This window comes from Sapajus apella, unplaced genomic scaffold (assembly GCF_009761245.1).
Source record: "Sapajus apella isolate SASKATOON/1434 unplaced genomic scaffold, GSC_monkey_1.0 scaffold64, whole genome shotgun sequence".
Taxonomy (NCBI): domain Eukaryota; kingdom Metazoa; phylum Chordata; class Mammalia; order Primates; family Cebidae; genus Sapajus; species Sapajus apella.
In genome coordinates this window covers 11,799,289-11,818,906 of record NW_022437004.1, presented here as the reverse complement: position 1 = coordinate 11,818,906, position 19,618 = coordinate 11,799,289, and the positions used below count along the sequence as shown (strand labels likewise).

Below are 19,618 nucleotides of genomic sequence, written 5' to 3'. Positions count from 1 at the left end.
CCAGATGTCCATACAAATACATATATTTGTGTTATCTACTCAGAAGAGAACCTTCTATTAAGTCTGTCCATTACAAACAAGCAAATAAAACTAATTTAAATATTTAGTCATTAGAAAAAAAATAACTTTAGGGCTGTAATTATCAAATAAATGAATAAATATTTGTATATATTATTCTTCCCTAATCAACTTTAGTCTCTTAACAGCAAGATTTCAGTGTGAATATGGATCACCTATCCCCTCGCTGCCACCCCAGTGCTTAGCACAGGACTTTTGATAACAGAATCTCAAATGAATGATTTTACATGAGGCAACTGACACTCCTAAATAAGACTGATGGCACAAGAAATACAGTAATCATAAACCTGCTTATTTCTTGAAATTCTTACCAAGCAAGTTTTTAAAAAGCTAATATTTATCATTATTTTTAATCGTATAGCGATGAAAGAAGAAACACAAATGTTCAACTATTAATTATCTAAGCTAATAAATATACATCAGTATGAGGTATCATTAGAAAATTATGACACTATGATGTAAAAGAAATGAAAAATATGGAACTCAAAATCACATATATTCATTTTAATTATTATGACACAAAATAAATGAGTAAACGTGTTTTTATGACACATTCTAAAAAGCCATGCAGAAAATCTAACAATAATTTAATCTTAAAACAGCAAATTATTTTCTATAATTATATTTAGTTATAACCCTGCTCATCTGGATTGTTAATTTTATCCATTTGTTAAAGACTCAACACATTTATCTTTAATTATTGGTCATATAGAACAAAATGGGAATAACATCATTTTACCTAGTAAAAGTTTAGGTAAAATGTCCAAATAAACCACTCCCTAGGAGAAAGGATTAGATGGGTATTCTTTATCTTCATCACACATTTCTTTATGGAGCTTTTCTTGCTGTAATTGTTTGTTTTCAGTAAGCCTGTATTAATTTTATAGCCAGAAAAATAAGACAATAAAACAAGCACTTACATATATCTACTAATAATTTTAAAATAAACTATTCAAAGGAATGAACTATAACATAAACTATGCAAAGGAATAAACTATATTCCTTTATCATATTCACTTAACTACAAACAGCTTAATTTAGCAAAAAATTAACATTAGTAGAAATGGGCCGGCAAGACTGCAGAGAGAGAAGAGTTACAGAGAAGGTCATGTGAGATGCCACATGTGAGACACAGAGCAGGGCCAGATCACAGCAGGTACTCAGAGATGTTAATTTAGCAGGCACATATAAGAATCTGCTAGGTGCTATAGACACACTTGAACATAGCTCCCTTTACTAACCCTACCTTTATCATAACTCTCTTGGGAATTCCCTACCCTTTCCAAATATCAACCTTGTCCTTGATGTGTTAGAGACAAAGAAAACAAAGACATTAATTAACCAAAAGGACATCAGGGCTGTCACCTCTTTAATAACAAAGGTGATTTCACTAGACTGGGTAGATGGTTCCCCATTTTTTGTGCTCATCCCGCCAAAATGTAATCATTCTCTTTTATATTAATAGTTCTTGCCAACTCCAGAGCTATTCTAAAGCAATTCCTAAATAGCTGCACTTTCCTGCCAGATGTCCAAATAAACCCTCGAAGTCTAATTGTAAGAGGACACAGGATAGCCTAGCGAATTCAATGATATTAAAATGAGCTTTGAGAAGAATGCATGCTTCCAATTTATAAGATCAGCCAGGAATCACTTGCTCTCAAGCCTCCACCATTAGCATCATCAGCACTGATGGCAACAAAAGATTTTTTCTTGCACCTTCAAGAAAGCAGTTAGGAAACATCCATGTCCTGTATCCAACATATCCTATTTTATTTTTGTAGAATCTCTTCACATTAGCAGGAAGTCATTTTCCTTGGTTACTTGGGTATCAATGTACTTTGACAATATTCACCCTGCTCACCTGGACTGTTAATTTTATCCATTTGTTATTCATTTGTTAAAGACTCAACACATTTATCCTTAATTACTGGTCATATAGAACAAAATGGGAAGAACCTCATTTTACCTACTAATAGTTTGAGACACCTGTTATGGATTTAGAATCAACTATCTCCCAATAAATTCATACATCTAAGTACAACATGACAATGATTATTACATGTACTTAGATGTAATTGATGCCTCTAAGTATAACATGACACAATTATTATACAATATTGTAATAACTGGAGTTGGATACAGACCCATACCTCATATTTATAATCTGACTTCCTTCTGCCACGTTGATATTTAAGTTTTAATTTCTAACAATCTGTGACCAGAATTTCATACATGTTAAGTCCAAAGGCAAATGTATATCCACCCTGTTTCATCCATTACACTAAGAACAGACCCTTTTGGGAATGCTGATGTAAAAAGTTTAGAATGATTAAATCAAACAGGGAAGGAATGGCCTCTGGAACATTTCACTTCCCTGTATATCTGAGATATTCTGAAGTTAATGGCAGATTATTGCTGTTTAGGACTTAATCTTTCTGCTAAGAATCCTTGATCATTTAAGGACACCAACATCCTGATTTTACCAGACTGATGTGCCAAATCTGTCAAAAAGGTTTTCACTCAGGAAAAAATTCAAGAAATAACTGGAGCTATAAGGATCTTTAGAAGTTATACAAAAGAGAAACAATAATCCCTCCAAATTTATACATCTAAGATGTACTACACTTATATTTTTGTAACATTTAGAAATGTAATACACTGAGGGAAAGAGTTAAAAACATCATACACTGATAGAAATCACTGTGAAAAACAATTTGCAATATGGCACAGCAATGCTCATTTAACTGTTTCTGAGAAAGGAATGTTTGTACAAACTGAGTTCAATCAATGAGACTGAAAAAATTTATATTTATGTGAGAAGTACAGTCAAAACCCAAACATTTTAGTTGGAATTCTGTGAAATAGTTATGAACAGTTTTAAAAAAATCCAAATTTAGAAAAATTGGCAGATCTGTTCATTTAAAGGAAAATATATTAAGTGCATTTGTCATGTGATTTTTATACCCTAATATACTTAGGTTTTATAATCATTTATAGAAAACTGCATGTTTTAATTTAAGATACTTTCTTATAAATTATCTCAATTGAATTTTTGGTTTTATTGTTTTGTTATTCATAACAAGTTGACTTTCATAACACTTCTGTAATGTAAGTGTAGGCAGGTTCTACTATAAAGGAGAGGTAAGGTTAATTCTATGGATTTAAACAGTTAAGTGGCAATAAGTCCTTATGTTGATAAATGTGCTTTATTAAAAACAAGTATTTTATATCATTCAAAATCTGAGGTTTATGAGAAATTCACTTTAGATACTTGAATTCACTCATGGTTTTTACCAGAACAAAAAATTAAGGAGAGAGAGAAAATGATCGTTCCATTCTACCCAGTTAAAAAAAACAAAACAAAACCACGGATCTGTTCGTTAATCTCCAGTCTACTAACATGAAACTCCTAGGTCAGTTCACACATCTCTGCCTTTGCTGCCTTCTAACTAGTCTCATCATTCCAGTGTTGCTCCACTCTAACCCATGTATGGCCTTTCCAGAAGGCAAGTATGATGCTGTCACTTCCTTGCTGAAAACTACTTGATGGTTCCCATTTCCCACGAAAGATAAAAGACTAAATTTATAAAGCGCTCTTCGGCCTATCTTTCAATTCAAAACTACCTTCACTCCTCTTCCTCCAAAACAGAACCTCAGTTATCTGAACATGTTCTCTCTCCCTTCTAGGCTTTTGTGCATGTGTGTTCTCTGCCTCCAACTCAGGCTCTCGCATCCGTATCTGGCAACTCCTTATTCATCATTCAGGTCTCTGCATAAACATATCCTTATTCTTTCTAGATTAGGTTATATGCCCCTGCAATGTCTTTCTATAGTGAACCTTATACCACTTTATCATGCTGTCTTTCTAAGTGACTTGTTTCCTTCACTGACTGTAACTTTATGAGAAAGGGACTGGGTTTGTCTTGCACACTGTGGTCTCTCCAGGGCCAGGCACAATGTCTGATGATAGCAGGAGCTTAATTAACTCATGTTGAATAAAAATATCAATATCAGTTAACCTTTCAAGATATACAATATTTCAGTTTAAAGTTCTTTTAAACTGATAAGCACTATATAATATACATTACAGGGGTCCTCAACCCCTGGGCCACAGACTGTTACTAGTCTTTGGCCTGTTAGAAACCTAGTCGCACAGCAGGAGGTGAGCGGCGGGTGAACATTACTGCCTGAGCCCTACTTCCTATCAGATCAGAGGCAGCATCAGATTCTCACAGCAGCGCAAATGCTACTGTGAACTGCCTATGGAAGGGATCTAAGTTCTGAGTGCTCCTTATAACAATTTAACTAATGCCTGATGATCTGAGGTAGAACAGTTTCATTCTAAAACTAACCCTGCCCTGACCCAGGTCCATAAAAAAACTGTCTTCCATGAAACCTGTCCCTGGTGCCAAAAAGGTCTGGGACCATGGCTATAAAACATAATTTTGTTGCTGTAATAATTTCATATATTCATTAATTCAGTCAGAGACAAGGTTAAAGATGTTACTTTAAAATACACTTTCAAGAAAAATTATGTTTACAATAAAGAAAAAAACTTCTTTGAGGAAAAGTTAGCTGTAAATATATAAAATACAATCATCTGAAAAACAAAATGAACTTAAAAATGACGTCGTTACTCTTTTGCTGATGGAATAGTGTGCTTCTTTGTTGATGGTTTTAGAACAGTTATAGAAGGCAGGGACAGCAAGGACATAGGGAACAGACCCTGAACTGATCTTCTGTTCATTCAAACCTCTGCTCCTTTCCTTCCTTTGCAAACTCTTTACAAATGAGAAAGAGAGAGGAAAAAGGAGAAGTTAGGAGAATCATTAGAAAGCATTATCAAATGCTTTTGAGGAATTCAAATCCAAAACAACAAACTGAAGATAAACAAAACTAAATTGTAACTGAGAACGTCATCAAAATTCGGCTACCAGGGAGTCATCAGAATGTGACGCTGGTTCTTTAACATACCCTGTCAACACTGGACAGATGGAAAATAAATGAGAATGTAACTTTAAAATGAAGCAATATCAAATAACACTAATTACCTGTTCATAATAGTGGATGTTCTCCTCAGCCATATCTGTAAATGCTAACTTGATATCGTTTTGCATATTTTGTTTCCATCTTTCCCAATCTGCTTTCAGGGCATTATTGGCGCACTCCACTTTATCTTCAAGTTTTCCAATCTCCTCTGGAAGCTGAATTAAGTCACAAAGAGAGAGAAATTGATCTATGCATTCTTTCCATTATGTGAATTCATCAAGTTTAAGTTGAACAAAATACCAAAACAGCGTAAGTATAACTCTTTTTTGTTTTTAACCACCAGCATTTACCATGTGTACTAATTAAAGTAAAAAGAACATTAGGTTCAGTCAGGGTTGCCGAGTACAGTTCTATGGTTGGCCACCAATTGGCACTTGACCTTGGCTAAGTCTCTCAAATCCTGGGCTTCGGTTTCACTGTTTATAAAACGAACACAACTGAACAAAAAATTAACTCAAAAGTCTTTTGTATTAAGACTCTTTTTACAAGCACCATTTCTGGTGATATTTACGTTAAAAGATAGGGCTTCATTCACTTTAGCTTTCTAGTTCTGGTCCTCATTTTTCAACTGTTTTTACCAGAAGGCTCAATTAACTGAGAGGCTGGTTATAATATCCATAATCTGTGGTCCCACCTGGAGCCCCAGGAGATTAACTTGCAAACTTTACTCAGATAGCTAGTAACAGAGGTAAGCTTATAGCTCAAGATGCCCAAATCCTAGATCATGAGCCACTAGACAGGTTTAGTGTAATATTTACCTTCTTTCCTACCTTGTCAGCCTTTAAGCATGTATTCCATTGATTTATTCTTTTATATTTGGCATATTTCTATATATTTATATATTTATATTATAGCTATTCACATATTCAGCGTATATTTATTAAGTGTCTTGTCTATACCAAGCATTTGTCTAAGACCTAGAGATTCAGTAGTGAAGAAAATACACAAAAATTCCTATTTTTACCACAGCTTATACTCTACTTGGGAGAGATAAACCACAAGCAAGATAAATAAAATACGAACTGTCAGCTGGTAATAAATGCTAAAGAGAAAAACTGAAGCAGAAAGGTAGACAGGGAATGTTAGGATGTTGCAATTTTAGAGAAGGTGGCTAGGCAAAGCCTAAATAAGTGTGACTTGAATAAATATGTGAAGTAGATATGGGAGTGAACCATGGATTCTCAGTGGAAACACATTCCCAGCAGAGGAAACACCAAAGGCAATGACCTGGAGGTGAAAGTATGTCTAGGTGATTTAAGAACAGAAAGACCAGCATGGCTGCAACGAAGACAGAAAAAAAGGAGGAGAAAGTCCTGAGAAATGAGGTTAGAGAAGCAGTGAGTGTCCAGAGCATACTGAGCCATGGAGTCCATGGTAAAGTTCTTGGATTTTATGGAGATCCAAAGCCAGGATCTGAGCAAAAATGACATCACCTCTTCTCAATTTTTAAAAGGAGCTTTATATGTTACCATCATTTCACGACAAAGTATTTGTAAGACGCCATCTTTTAAAAGAATTCCTATTTCAAGATGCTAAAATGTCAAAATATCTTAGAACCAATAAAATGTGTTACTTCCGATGCTTGTTTGAATTAGCTCCTTTTTTGATATGAAATTTCACTTCTGTTCTTCTTTTACAGCAGCCATGTGTGCTGTCATTTCTCAAATAATAGATATTTGGTATTATATAAATCTCGCATGACCAATGTGAGATCTATTTCAGTAGAAAGGCTGACTTTCATGTTTGTGTCTGTGTTTTTTTCACTCTCTTGTTTTGTTTGTAGGGTCAAACTAGCTCAGTGAGAATATGGGAATTTATAATCTTCTGGGTAATTATTTTGCCGAATCTTAAAGAACATGTCTAATGGAATGCTACTGAATAACTAATAATGATAGGCTGTGGGTGCCTATCATACACACAAAGTCATTAATGCTCAAAGCTCAAACAAAATAGTATGTTTCTACAATAGTAACTACATAACTATAGTAACAGTAACAGCAATAATCACAACTGTTTTTTGCATTCTGGAAATAGGTACCCACAGGCATAATAAAATTGTTGAAAGGCCAAGCTCAAACAGCATCTGAGTAGGCTAGAAGACTTCAGGGACATTTGAGAGCCTCACTCCTCTGGAGTCTTGCCATTTGCACAGCTGGGAGGGCGGGGGGAGGATTTATTAACAGAATGTCTCCATCCAGGATCAAGGGGTACACACACCAATTGTAACCATACCATTACTCTCCTCTGCTTAGGCTTTGCAGTTTAAGTTGCTATGGCATGGAGTGGAATACTGACAGAGTGGCTTTACTGAAATTGGCTTTCAGGACACATAGTATCTAAATCACATAGTCTATCTTCCTCTTCTTCCTAAAGGATTTACTACAAAGAGCTTTTCCATGTCAATCTGTAAATCCCCCTCATTAAAGCCTTTGAAGTGGTCGTCTGCTTAGTTGGTGGCTCTGCTCTAACCAACAGGTACTATGTTCCTAGAGAAGAACTTAAGAACTCACTCTCAGAACTTTGACCTCACTGTCACCTATGGAATAAAGGAAGGATTGCAGCCTTATCAGTACAGTATTGGGATTAAGAGTACTGTAAGTCTCACTTCTGTCTTTTACAACTTATGTGGCATTGGGTAAGATTATCCGTTGAAGCCCTAGTTTCTTTATCTGTAAAACAAGGGTCAAAGTAATAACACGGGTTTCGTAGAGATTCTTATAAAACTTGCACGAAATAATGACCACTAATTGACTTACACAGGGCCTGAAAATTTGCCTACAAAATGTTCTCACCACCACCATCACCAACATCACCAGTTGGTGAAACTGACATTACTTCCCTCTCTTCTTTTGGTATTTTAGGCTCTGGCAATATGTCATTCTTCCACCAGTGTCTAGATCTTAAGTCAATTTCTAGTGCTATTTCCTCAATCTATTTTCACCAGTGTAGAAAATGATACATATGCTTTAAATATGTAAGATCAATTCTTAGCTTTTTTGGTAATTGTATCAGAGTTTTTAATTCTTTCTTTGATGAGTTCTTCATAATCTTAGTTAGAAAAAAGGAAGGTAAAAAAAAATTAGATATTTCCTCATAGTGAATTATCTTCCATAATTTCAATTCTAAGAAATACTGACATAATAAGCACAAAACACCTAATTCAAATTAAGAATGATCTGCACTATATCTTTCCTAACAATTCACAAAAGCATAATTAGATGTCCTTCTTCTTAATTGACTTCAACTTTACTAAGTTCTTTGGTACAAAGAAAATGCATTCTGACTGTGCCATCCATCCAGGTTCTAATAGAACATATTACTCAACAAAAGTTAACCTGAGGGCGAGAACAGCCCACTGTCAGGCTAAAGAAGTCCTTCTGGTGTTTTACTGTTCCCTCCAACACCACATGGCAGGTTTCAGTAACTCTAACCATAGGAAATTCAACTCATATACTGCAAAATATCATGGAAAAGACTGGGCTAGATAGGATTTAAGGCTTGCAATAATTCTTCTTTTCACAAATACTGACAGCAGTTTAGTCCTCTGCTATTGGAACAACTGAAGAAGCAAACAACACTTGTTGCCAGAAAAACGTTGTAATGCCAAAATAAGCAATGATAAAAGACTGTAAGAGAGTGAAAAAAAATGCTTTATATTTAATAGTCAGGCTAATGGGTAATTTCTAGGTTCAGTTATATTCAACTAGAAATTGGCCACACAAAGTCATTAATGCTAAAAGCTCAAACAAAATAGTCTGTTTCTACAACAGTAACTACATAGCTATAGTAACAGTAACAGCAATAATCACAACTATTTTTGGCATTGTCATGGGCCACTGTTTTAAGCTATATGCTTTCCATACATTATTTCACTTAATCTGCATAAGCATGTTAGAAATTGGGTATTATCTTCCTATTAAAAGCTGGGAAACTAGAAGAAAGAAAAGGCAGAGATTATATAGCTGTTTGTGGCATATTAGGGATTCAAACCAATGTCTGTCAGTCAAGGCAAACAGTCTATTTGTTCTGACTGAATAGCATCAACCATTGATTGGACTAGCTTGCCTGTGGCTTTCAAGGTTAAACTGATAGAGCCGTTATCTCCAGGCATTTGTAATCTATTAGGTACAGACACACAAAAGTAAAGCAAAAACCAAAGGCTATAATAAAAAGTGGAGTGGGATTCACACCATAATGGAAGGAAAAACTTACAGTGGTATTTACAGATGCAAAATGGAGGATTAATTCTGATTGTGGGGTAGAGGACATTTGAGTTTTAATTCACTAGGCAGTGACCAGGACAAGGAAACACCTGTCTGAGGGTATGATATGAACACAACTACAGAAACAGTATGCCACAGAGTGTGACAAAAGAATGGACAAGAGGTTGGTCTGGAGTTGGCAAGAAGCAGCATGGGAAATGCAGCTGCAAATGCAGATTAGAGACTGACCACTAAAGGCTGGAAATTATACTGAGCGTGAAAAGGGTTTTGCAAGACATAATAATCCACTGAAGGTTTTGATCAAGGGAGAGCTGTACTGCAGAAGACTGACTTAGAGGTATGTAGAAATCATTGAGAGAGAAACAAAAGAAGAGAAGAAAGGAAACCAGTTCATCTGAAATGGGACTAAGGAAACAACCATGAAAGGCAATAGGGAGGATTTGGTTGGTTCTCACTCATTCACCCAGCAGCTTCCACTCAGCACCCACCTAGTATGTGTTAGGAACGAAAAAGGAGGGGGAAGAAATGGACCTTGCCCTCACAGACTCATACCAATGGGGAGAAAGATGGAAGTAATCAGGAAAAAAAAACGTGAAAGGCATTCATGCAAAGCAAACTGCAGACGTTAGTTCACAAAAGCATGTTTGCCTTGGAGTTTCTCAAGAACTACAGGTGGTTCTTTAAGGTGGATACCTAGAGAACAAGTTGATGACGAGCTAAAGAAAAGGACAGAGAGGCAGGCAGTGCCAGGTCCTAAAGGGATTTCTCCTGCAGGTTGTTCGGATTTTCATAGAAGACAAGCGGAGGCACTGAAGGAGTTTAAGAAAGAGGACTAAAGAACAGTGGTAAAGATCAGATTCCTGATGCCACAGAAACTGAAAAGCAGCAACTGAAATGAGGGAGACAGAATCAGGCAGGTCTAGCCCTGACTACATGGTGGGCACTGGGAGAAAAATCTGCATTGCTGATAAGGTTAACGGGAAGAACAGGTAGAGTGTGATAGGAGAGGAGGGCCTGAGGGCTAACAGTGGTAATGTATTTCCCAGTCCCAAACAGTGTTGCAAGGTGAGGGACAGTTATATAAACATTCAAAACCATTCAGCTGCATACAGAGCAAACAATTTTTGGAGGCTAGAAGGAATTAAGATTAAAGTTAAGCTCTGAAGCTTCCAAAAAGACTTTGCTACACTAATTTGGGTGGTTTGGGCAGGCTGAGAGATGATATGAATATACTGATGACATACCGATTGCACCAAAGCAGAGCTGATATTTTTAATTAAAAAATTACACATATATGTCTAAAGAAAGAAGTAAAACTGTAAGAAACAACCCGGAGAAGTACTGTGCACCTCACAGCAGCTGATGTGCAGCTCTGCTCTTTTGGGAGAGAACTCTCTCCATTATCAAGGTTTTTTATATTGATGTCTTAATGATGCTTAAACTGCTTTAGAATTCTTGTTTGAACTAAAAACAATAACGTGGTTCATTTGGAAACTGTTAAAACATTTGGTCCTAAAAAATGAAAGACTAATCCTCCTCATTCAAATACATAAATATATAAATTTGTTTTTATTTGTTGACCCTGACCTCTTTGATACCTCTTTGGATATAGTTGATTATGGATGTTCCTGACTTAACCTACGTGAAAGAAAACAAAAACTCCAATCTGGACCCCAATTCACTAAGCCAAAAGAAAAAAAATAAGCTGAAAGCTGAGTCATGAAAGAGGCTGCCTTTCCTTTTGTCCTAAGCAGATACCTACAGATAAAAATATTAAATATCAACACAGGTAGCTACTCCAGGTTCACCTTATTTTAAGTAAAGTGCCCATTCACTGAGGCTGAGAGGAATGTGCCTTTTCTCTTTCAACATATGGATAATAGTTCCCTGCCTCTTTCCCCTCCAGCCCACTTTTCCCCTTTAAATATTGAAGCCCTCAAAATCATCTTTGGAGAAAGTTACAGACCATATACTGTTTCTGTGGTTACATGTTTATTTCCTCCACGCATGTCCCTAACCTTGGCAAAATAAACTAAACTGATTAAGACCTGTCTCAGATACTTTTTTGGGCTATTCTTACATCCCAATAAACCCACTGTTAGTTGTAAATATTGTAAGTCAAAAATGTATGTAATGCTGGCAACACAGCAGATAGTCTCCAAATTACAATCATTCAACTTAGGATTTTTCAACTTCAGGATAGTGAGAAAGCCAAACACATTCGATAGAAACTGTAACCCCATCTTAAAGTTGAGTAATCCTAAACTGAACCATCAGAATTCAGGGACCATCTGCATTTTGAAGTGCTAAGCTTTCGGGGTTATCTGAAAACTATAAATCATTTTACTGGTTATAAGTAATTCAAATGTCATTCACATTTAATTAAACAAAAGCTTTAAGTTTGGTGTACCTATAGCAGAATCAAGTTAGTCAGAAATGCTAACAAATCCAGAAGACTTTGTAGAGTCATGTGCCACATAACAACCTTTCAGTCAATGACAATCTGCATATATGATGGTGATTCCATAAGACGACCATATGGTAGTTTTACTGTACTTTTTCTATGTCTAGATACACAAATATTTACCGTTGTCTTTCAATGGACCAAAATAACATGCTGTATAGGTTTGTAGCCCAGGAACAACAGGCTATACTACAGAGCCTAGGTGTGTAGTAGAGTATGACATCACAAGGTAATGTAAGTATACTCTGCAACATTCGCACAATGATGAAAATGCCTAAAAACATGTTTTTCAGAACATATCCCTATCATTTAGTAAGACATGACCGTATCATAATTGAGTTATGGAAAATTTGATGTGAAAAATAACTGAAGACTTTTCTATTGAAGTCCAAAGACAAAGAGGGCAACATTAGGGGATTCTGAAGCAGTTCATGCTCATCTAGATAACTACTTTGTGGGAATTATGAACTAAAAAGATGACATTTATTCATTTAGTTAATAAATATTCTTGGTCTACCATGGGCCATTGTAGCTATTATGAGACATACAATCTAATGAGTGTCAGGTCTCCATATGCAAGCCTGGAGCCTGAAAGTCTAAGGTCCTGCCTGCCTCAGGTGATTGTCTCCCACCCCCCACCTGCATTCGCCACTGTCCCTGATTGCCCAGTGGAGCTTCCCTAGACAAGCCCCTCACCCAACCCTGCCATCTTAACTGTTCTTATGATGATGTGAATGCCTCTCACCCATCCTGCCATCTTAACTCTTCTTAAGATCATGTGAATGCCTCTCACACAGCCCTGTCATCTTAACTGTTCTTATGATCATGTGAATACCTCTCACCCATCCTGCCATCTTAATTGCTCTTCTGCCTCACCCCCACACGCCATTGTAACTGAACTTGTGGTCATGTATATTCCTTGCCCCTAACCCCCACCACTGTAACTAATCTTACTCTGTGACACACCCGTCCCTCCAAAAAACGACTCCAACCTATAAAACCAAGTCCCACCTTACCGCCTTCGCCTGTCCTTTCTCAAACTTGGCCCACTTGTACCCAAACGAGAAATAAAACAGCCTTGTTGCCCACACAAGGCCTGTCTGGAAAATCTCTTTATTAAATACATTTAATATACAAATAACAATGAGCACATAGTTAGTTCCTTGAGGCACCTGAGGCTAAATAAAAGTTTTCTTGTACCTTTTTAAAAATTTTTATTCTTATAAAAAACAGTATTCCTATACTTTGGAGTTTTTTTTTTTGTTCTTAAAAAAAGGAATAAACTCTAAATTGTTTTTTGGTTAAAACTATTCTTCCTGAGAGGGGAATATGACCAAACTTTGTTAAGGCTGATATGTTTCTCTAAAATTATTATTAGTCTTAAAAAGTGAAAACAGAATTTGCTGATCCCTGAGAAGAAACAAAGGAGGAAAAAAAAGGAAATAATGAAAAAAAAAATAAATAAAAAAAAAAAAATAAAACCACACACTAAAAATAAGTCCACCATAAACAAACGTTATTTTGTTATTCTCATCCATGGGAAGTACAGTATAGGAGGCAGCATGGAGTGGATGAGTAAAAGATGCATGAGATTCATGTCATACCTCATCTATTGGAGGTATCTCAATCCAGCTGAAGGGCATTTCCTCCCTTTCTTGTTAGATCTGGCTTGCTTTTTCTGATTCAGTTTCAAGTTATGTAGGGAATGGTCTGATGATTAAAAGGGCCAAAACAGACGCACTGGGTTCCATAAGCACTGGCTGCATTGTGAACCCTGCTCATCATGTTGTGAATGTTTGTAGGTCACATGGGCAGGTGGGGAAGGTAAAGTGATAAGTCCAAGCATTATTGCTAGAAAATAAAACCTAGAGTCTGTTGTCATGGACTCATGGGACCATTTCTAGAACTGCATACTGTGCACTGTTTTTAATATTATTTTATTTTTAAAGAACATATGACTGCTAACATCACCGCTGGGGCACTAATTTCACAAGCCCATTTAATCATGCTGGAGGTTTTTCTCCTTGTACACTCAACCCTGACTTTTGGTAAAACTAATCCAGAAACATAGTAGTCTAATAATTTTCATTAGAAAGTGGCTTTATAAATTTTACTTTTATATTACCTTTATAAATTTAAACTTTCAAGAATATATCTTTACATAAGCATAACCATCAGGAACAGACCTAATATTAAAGTATAAATCTCTGAAAATATGAGTTATTAGCTTTTTCAACCAAATGATTAACTGAAATGTGAAAAGTAAAAAATTCACAAAAAGTACCTTAAAAATATTTATGAAAAAGATGAAAGTGATAGAACATTTCGGAATCTTGTTAAAAGAATAAAGATAGTATTTTCTTTCTGATAAAATATGGTATTGGGAATCATATCAGAAATATCTATTATAACTATTACAGATGAGAATTGTATTCTCAAAAGGTTAGAGTAGCATATAAAATATAGAATTTCTTTAATTGTTAAAAAGAACATAACCCTTGAAGGGTTAGTAAGGGGAGCTATGTTTTAGCAAATCTGTTGCATATTGCAGAGTCTTAAAATGTGCCTGCTAGATTAACTTTTCCTTGCTCTCTGTGGGTCATGCCAACTGCCTAGTCAGTCGAGAGATCCTGGATACCTTAGTTGCCGGTGCAGGAATCATTTGGCATTTTCCTTCCTCTCAGTGGGAGCCTCTGACTGTAGCTGTTTCTAGTAGGCCATCTTGGCCCCAATAAGTTGTTTTTGTTTTTTATTTTTTTTTAAATAATAATAATAAGACATTTAATTTTATTTATGTGCGCTCTTTCACACCCAATTCTCCACTAAAACACAATTTCTTATTACCTTCCATATGAAGGAAGAAAAACAAATTGGGTAGAAAATTAAACAATCATTTAACAAATCTTTATTTTTAAGTGCCTATTATGTGCCAGGCATTGGCCTAGACACATGACCAAGAGCACAGTATGAATATGAGAGGGAAGGCCCCTGCCTCTGGAAGCTTACAGTGTAGCAGGGACTTAAGATTCACATCACACTGGGCATTCCCTAGCATTCTACCTTAATAGATAACTTAGTTTCTCAATGAGTTTTCTTGTTTAATTAAATAAGTACCCTCTCCAAACTAAATCTTAAGAAATCCAGAAGATCCAGATCCAAAGATTCCACGTAAAAAGGAAATATATCTTTAAAATCAATAGTTTTCCTTATTGTACTAAATATTCACTTGATGAAATTAACGTACATACTAATATAGATAAGTAAACAACCAGACATAATCAAGCTCAGTTGGCTGACATCTTTATTTCTAGGACATTTTTACATGTCCAGTGCTCTGCTGCATGTGGGGAGAAAGATACGTACATCTTATGAGGAGGATGCAACACCTGCCTCAACGCTAAGTTCCTGTCTCCTAATAACACATGCTGCTGGCTCTAGGTCACGACTCAGATTATACTGGCCACTCAGGCAAGCTCTACTTTGAAGAAACAACATTTCATCTTTCTCAGTTGCCTTAGGATATTAACAATTTGTTGTTACCTGCTCCTCTTGCTCCTTTCTTACTGAACTTTAAAAGCTTACAATCAAACACATTTATCAGTCAGTGATCTAAAGCCTGGGCTCTGAAGTCCTGTGGGTTCAAATCCTAACTGTGTGAATGCAGACAAGGTCATTTCCTTAGAAGGGTGCAGTTTCCTCCTCTATAAAATGCGGCACCCTGGTGTGAGTATGAGAAGATTTTTATTAAGGCACCAGAACTGTCCTAAACTAATCTGCTCTCTCACTTATCCTATGTTAAGGAATCCCAATTGAGGACCTGTAAGAAAAGAAAAGCACCAGAGAAACAAAGTGCTATGTTATTAACAGCTCAGTAAGCTCCTCAATAGCTCTGACAAAGCCTGAGAGTGTTAGTGGGTGAACTGAACAATGAAATGCTTCATGTCAAAAAGTCTTCTATTACTGTAAGACCCTTCTCCCAATCAGGTGAAGCCAAAAAGCCCAGAAATTACCTCTTCTATTACTGTAAGACCCTTCTCCCAATCAGGTGAAGCCAAAAAGCCCAGAAATTACCTCTATTTTAGAAAAGTAGGTTGCCATGCCATCTCAATAAGTTATTCCTCTCCAATCCAAGAAATTTCAGTGTCTTGTAAATTATGGAATGTAAATACCCTAACACAAAATATGCAAATGGATATGTTCTCCCTGACTCTGAAAGCATTTTAGAATATACTTCCTGGTAACTAAAAAAAGCTGTCTAGCAATCTAAGAAGAATAAAAGCCAAAACCATTCCTATCGACTTCCAAACATCTCTTTAGGCCTTTAGATTTTATCAGAGATCAGCATTTTAAAAGTATATTAACTCAGCCAACAACTATTTATTGAGCACTTACTTCATGCCAAGTACCATACAAGGCACAGTGCCCCTATGTGAAATGTTTTCTTCCCTTCTCATTCATTTTTGGATCACTTCTTTCATAGAGGAACATTCTTGCCTAATATCACAAAGTCCTTCCAATTCAGATATAGTCTCACAATGAGGCCACTAAGGAATGCTTTAACATGTTTTCCTAAAATTGGGATTCCTATAACTATATCAACACTCAGCGATGGTCTAAGGATCACCAAAGTCATGAATAAACATAATTTTCATAGATACTTTACAGAGATTAAACTATTTTTATTAACAAATGTAAATGTATTATGGAGTAGGGATAGTCACATGAGACTTTAAAACAAGAGATCTTAAAGAAATTTTGAGTTTGCATTGGCCATGTGGGGGTATCTCTCAGATTTACTGGAGCATATATTCCAGCTTTCTTATACTATAGAAAGTAAACTCTTTTGGTAAAAATGTTTGAACAGTACACCACATTGAAATATGTGTTAAAAGAAACTCTGTTTGACTGCTATACATTTAATAAATAATATACTTTAGCATAATTCTAGAGGAGTTGTCATAGCTACCAGCAGTTTTATCAAAGTATCAATTATAAAAATTATGGATTGAGAAATCAGCTTTCCTACAGTCTGTTTCTCTAAGCAAAGCTGCCAGAAAATATCCAGTCAAAGCTTTTTTTCAATTACTGCAATTTATCATTGCTAAAAAGCAATCTAGGGAGAAATTTCACTTATCTCTCTAAGAAACAGACACCTATATTGACTATTGAATCAATGATCTTCCATCACTTATCCCTGATTTTGTAATCTAGAATAGAGGCAAATAAGCATCCTTTATCCTTATCCCATGATTGTCTCTATACATACAATAGTAAGGTCATATGGGTAGCACAATTAAAATTTAGAGTCTTTCTAATATTATTACTAAGCCCCTAATACCTAAACATCTTATGAGGTCTGCTCCTAATACATTATGAAAAGAGTTCATTTCTTCATTAACAAATAATAGCATTCTCATACAAACGAATCTAGTATGTAAAAATTTATGAGGCTAGCATAACCTTGATACAAATAGTGACATTTCTGGCAGAAGCAACTGTAATGATAAGTCATTCTTATTCAGAAATCTGGATACAAAAGTCCGAAAAAAGAAAGCGGGCAAGCCAAATCCAGCAATGGCCAGAGTAGCTTTATCCCAGGGACCCAACAATGGTTAACATGAGAAAATCTTTCAGTGTAAGTCGCTGCAAGAAAATGATAAAAAGTGTACAATTATCTGAAAAGACACAGAAAATCATTCTGAAAGTTTGATACTAACTTTTGAATCAACCTCTCATCAAATAGGAGTAGATAAGAACTGCCCCAGTCTGATTAAAAATATTTAAGATGCAAAACTATAGCAAACATTATTACTGATGATAAAAATCTTGGAAACATTTGCTTTAGAATCAGGAAAAATACAAGAATGTTCTATCACTAAGAACAGTATAATGTTTTTATTTTGCCAACTTACAATAAAATAGAAATATGAAGTATAATTATTGAATAAAAATGACAAAATTGCCAATATTCACCCGTGATAGAATTTCCTTTTATTTTTTTAATCAAAGTCTCACTCTGTCGTCCAGGCTGGAGTGCAGTGGCATGATGTCGGCTCACTGCAACCTCCACCTCCTGGGTTCAATTGATTCTCCTGTCCCAGCCTCCCAAGTAGCTGGGACTACAGGCGTGCACCACTGTGTCTGGCTAATTTTTTGGATATTTAGTAGAGATGGGGTTTCTTCATGTTGGCCAGGCTGGTCTTGAATTCCTGACCTCAGGTGATCTGCCCATCTCAGCTTCCCAAAGTGCTGGGCCTACAGGCATAAGTCATGGCACCCAGCCTAGAATTTTCTACACAGAAAACCAGTCTATAAATTGTTAAAATTAAAAATAACTTAAATCATTAAATATAGAATAGATATGCAAAAGTGAATTACTTTTCTATAATTCTGGCTTTAAAAAAGGTCATAAAATGTTTTAAAATACAAAATTTATGATAAACACAAGCCAACAAAATAAGGTACTTAGTAACAAATTTAACAAAAAGTATACATGGACTTTTTTGGGGGAAAAAAAGTTTAAAACTTCATTGAGAGATATTGAAGGAGCTTCAAATAGTGAAGTATCTTAAAAAATCATCTATTTTAAATCTCTTGCTAGTTTTCTTTCCTTTCATCTCAGCTTAAATAATAGTTCCCAAATAATGCTTCCTAGAACATTTATGTACAAAGTAGGGTTGTTGTTCTTTCTGTTTCTTTTCTATTTTTTTTTTCTTGCCATTTCCTACCCCAGTCCATTCTTCATTTCCTTAACATTCTTTAGATCTAGCAATTATTTTATTTGTCTCGTACTTTTCTGTTGAGATATAAGGACTATCATAAGGGTCTATCTTTTCATTGTTATGCTCAGTGTTTACACTGGGTGGGAATTTAGTAAATATCTGTAGATTGAATTAATGATTTCAGGATAGTGCAAGGTTAGTAATTAATCTAGACTTATTTCTCTACTGGCTTTATGATGATTACTTCTTTCCACTTTTAAATACTACAGATGTGCCTACAGCCAACATTTTTGAGCAAAATAATACAATTTTGGAAGCATTTACTTTAGAATCAGGAAAAATACAAAAATGTTCTATCATGAAGAACATTATAATGTTTTTTATTTTGCCAGCTTACTAACAATAAAAAAGAAATATGAAGTGTAAGTATTGAATAAATATGACAAAAATGACAATATTCACCATGATAAAATTTCCTTTTTTTTTGCATTAAAGTCTTACTCTGTCGTCCAGGCTGGAGTGCAGCGGCATGATGTCAGCTCACTGCAACCTCTGCCTCCTGGGTTCAAGCAATTCTCCTGCCCCAGCAAAATGATAAAATTTTGCTCAAAATTTTATTATTTGATAGTTATTCTTAAAAATATCGTTTTCCTTTTTTAATGGCTTATCTATTATTTCCTTTTATGGGGAAAAAAATCAGCCATTCAATCTATTTATTCAAATGCTAAAAAATTCTCTTCATAATCAGAAAAGCTGGGAAATTATCATTTTGAAAAGTTCTTGAAAATAATATATCTAAATAAAAGGATTTAGATTGCCACTCCATCAGAAGACAATAGAAAATTCTGAAATTCATTTCTAATCTGACAGCTACCTCTTCTTAACAAGTATTAATTAAATTGCAGGGGAAAGATAAGAGGGCTCTTAACAATAAAATTGTATTATTTTCTGATTCGTGAGAGAGGTGAGATGTGTCTGAAGAAATTAGATGCTTGATTATACAATGCTGCTTAAGCATACATGTGATAACTAAGTAGTACCTTTTTTACATACTTTACAATACACACTTTTCTTAAAAAGTG

The 19,618-nt window shown here is 35.4% G+C and overlaps 1 protein-coding gene and 2 long non-coding RNA genes across 6 annotated transcripts in view; all 3 read right to left on the bottom strand.

Moving 5' to 3' along the window:
• SNX7 (sorting nexin 7) overlaps window positions 1-19,618 on the bottom strand; it is a 99,326-nt gene that overhangs the window by 16,959 nt on the left and 62,749 nt on the right. For 3 of the 4 annotated variants that reach the window (XM_032247955.1, XM_032247957.1, XM_032247958.1), the window contains one exon: window positions 5,130-5,282. The exons of the other annotated variant lie outside the window; for it this stretch is intronic. In XM_032247955.1, the coding sequence (XP_032103846.1) occupies window positions 5,130-5,282 (153 nt within the window). The remainder of the gene's footprint in view (window positions 1-5,129; window positions 5,283-19,618) is intronic. 4 annotated transcript variants of the gene reach the window in all.
• Window positions 11,172-12,711, bottom strand: LOC116530008. The gene is made up of 2 exons (XR_004259784.1): window positions 12,650-12,711; window positions 11,172-12,552 (listed from the first exon to the last, which is right to left on the bottom strand). It is a non-coding gene; the product is annotated as an uncharacterized LOC116530008 (long non-coding RNA).
• On the bottom strand, window positions 13,065-17,794 carry LOC116530009. The gene is made up of 2 exons (XR_004259785.1): window positions 15,886-17,794; window positions 13,065-15,824 (listed from the first exon to the last, which is right to left on the bottom strand). It is a non-coding gene; the product is annotated as an uncharacterized LOC116530009 (long non-coding RNA).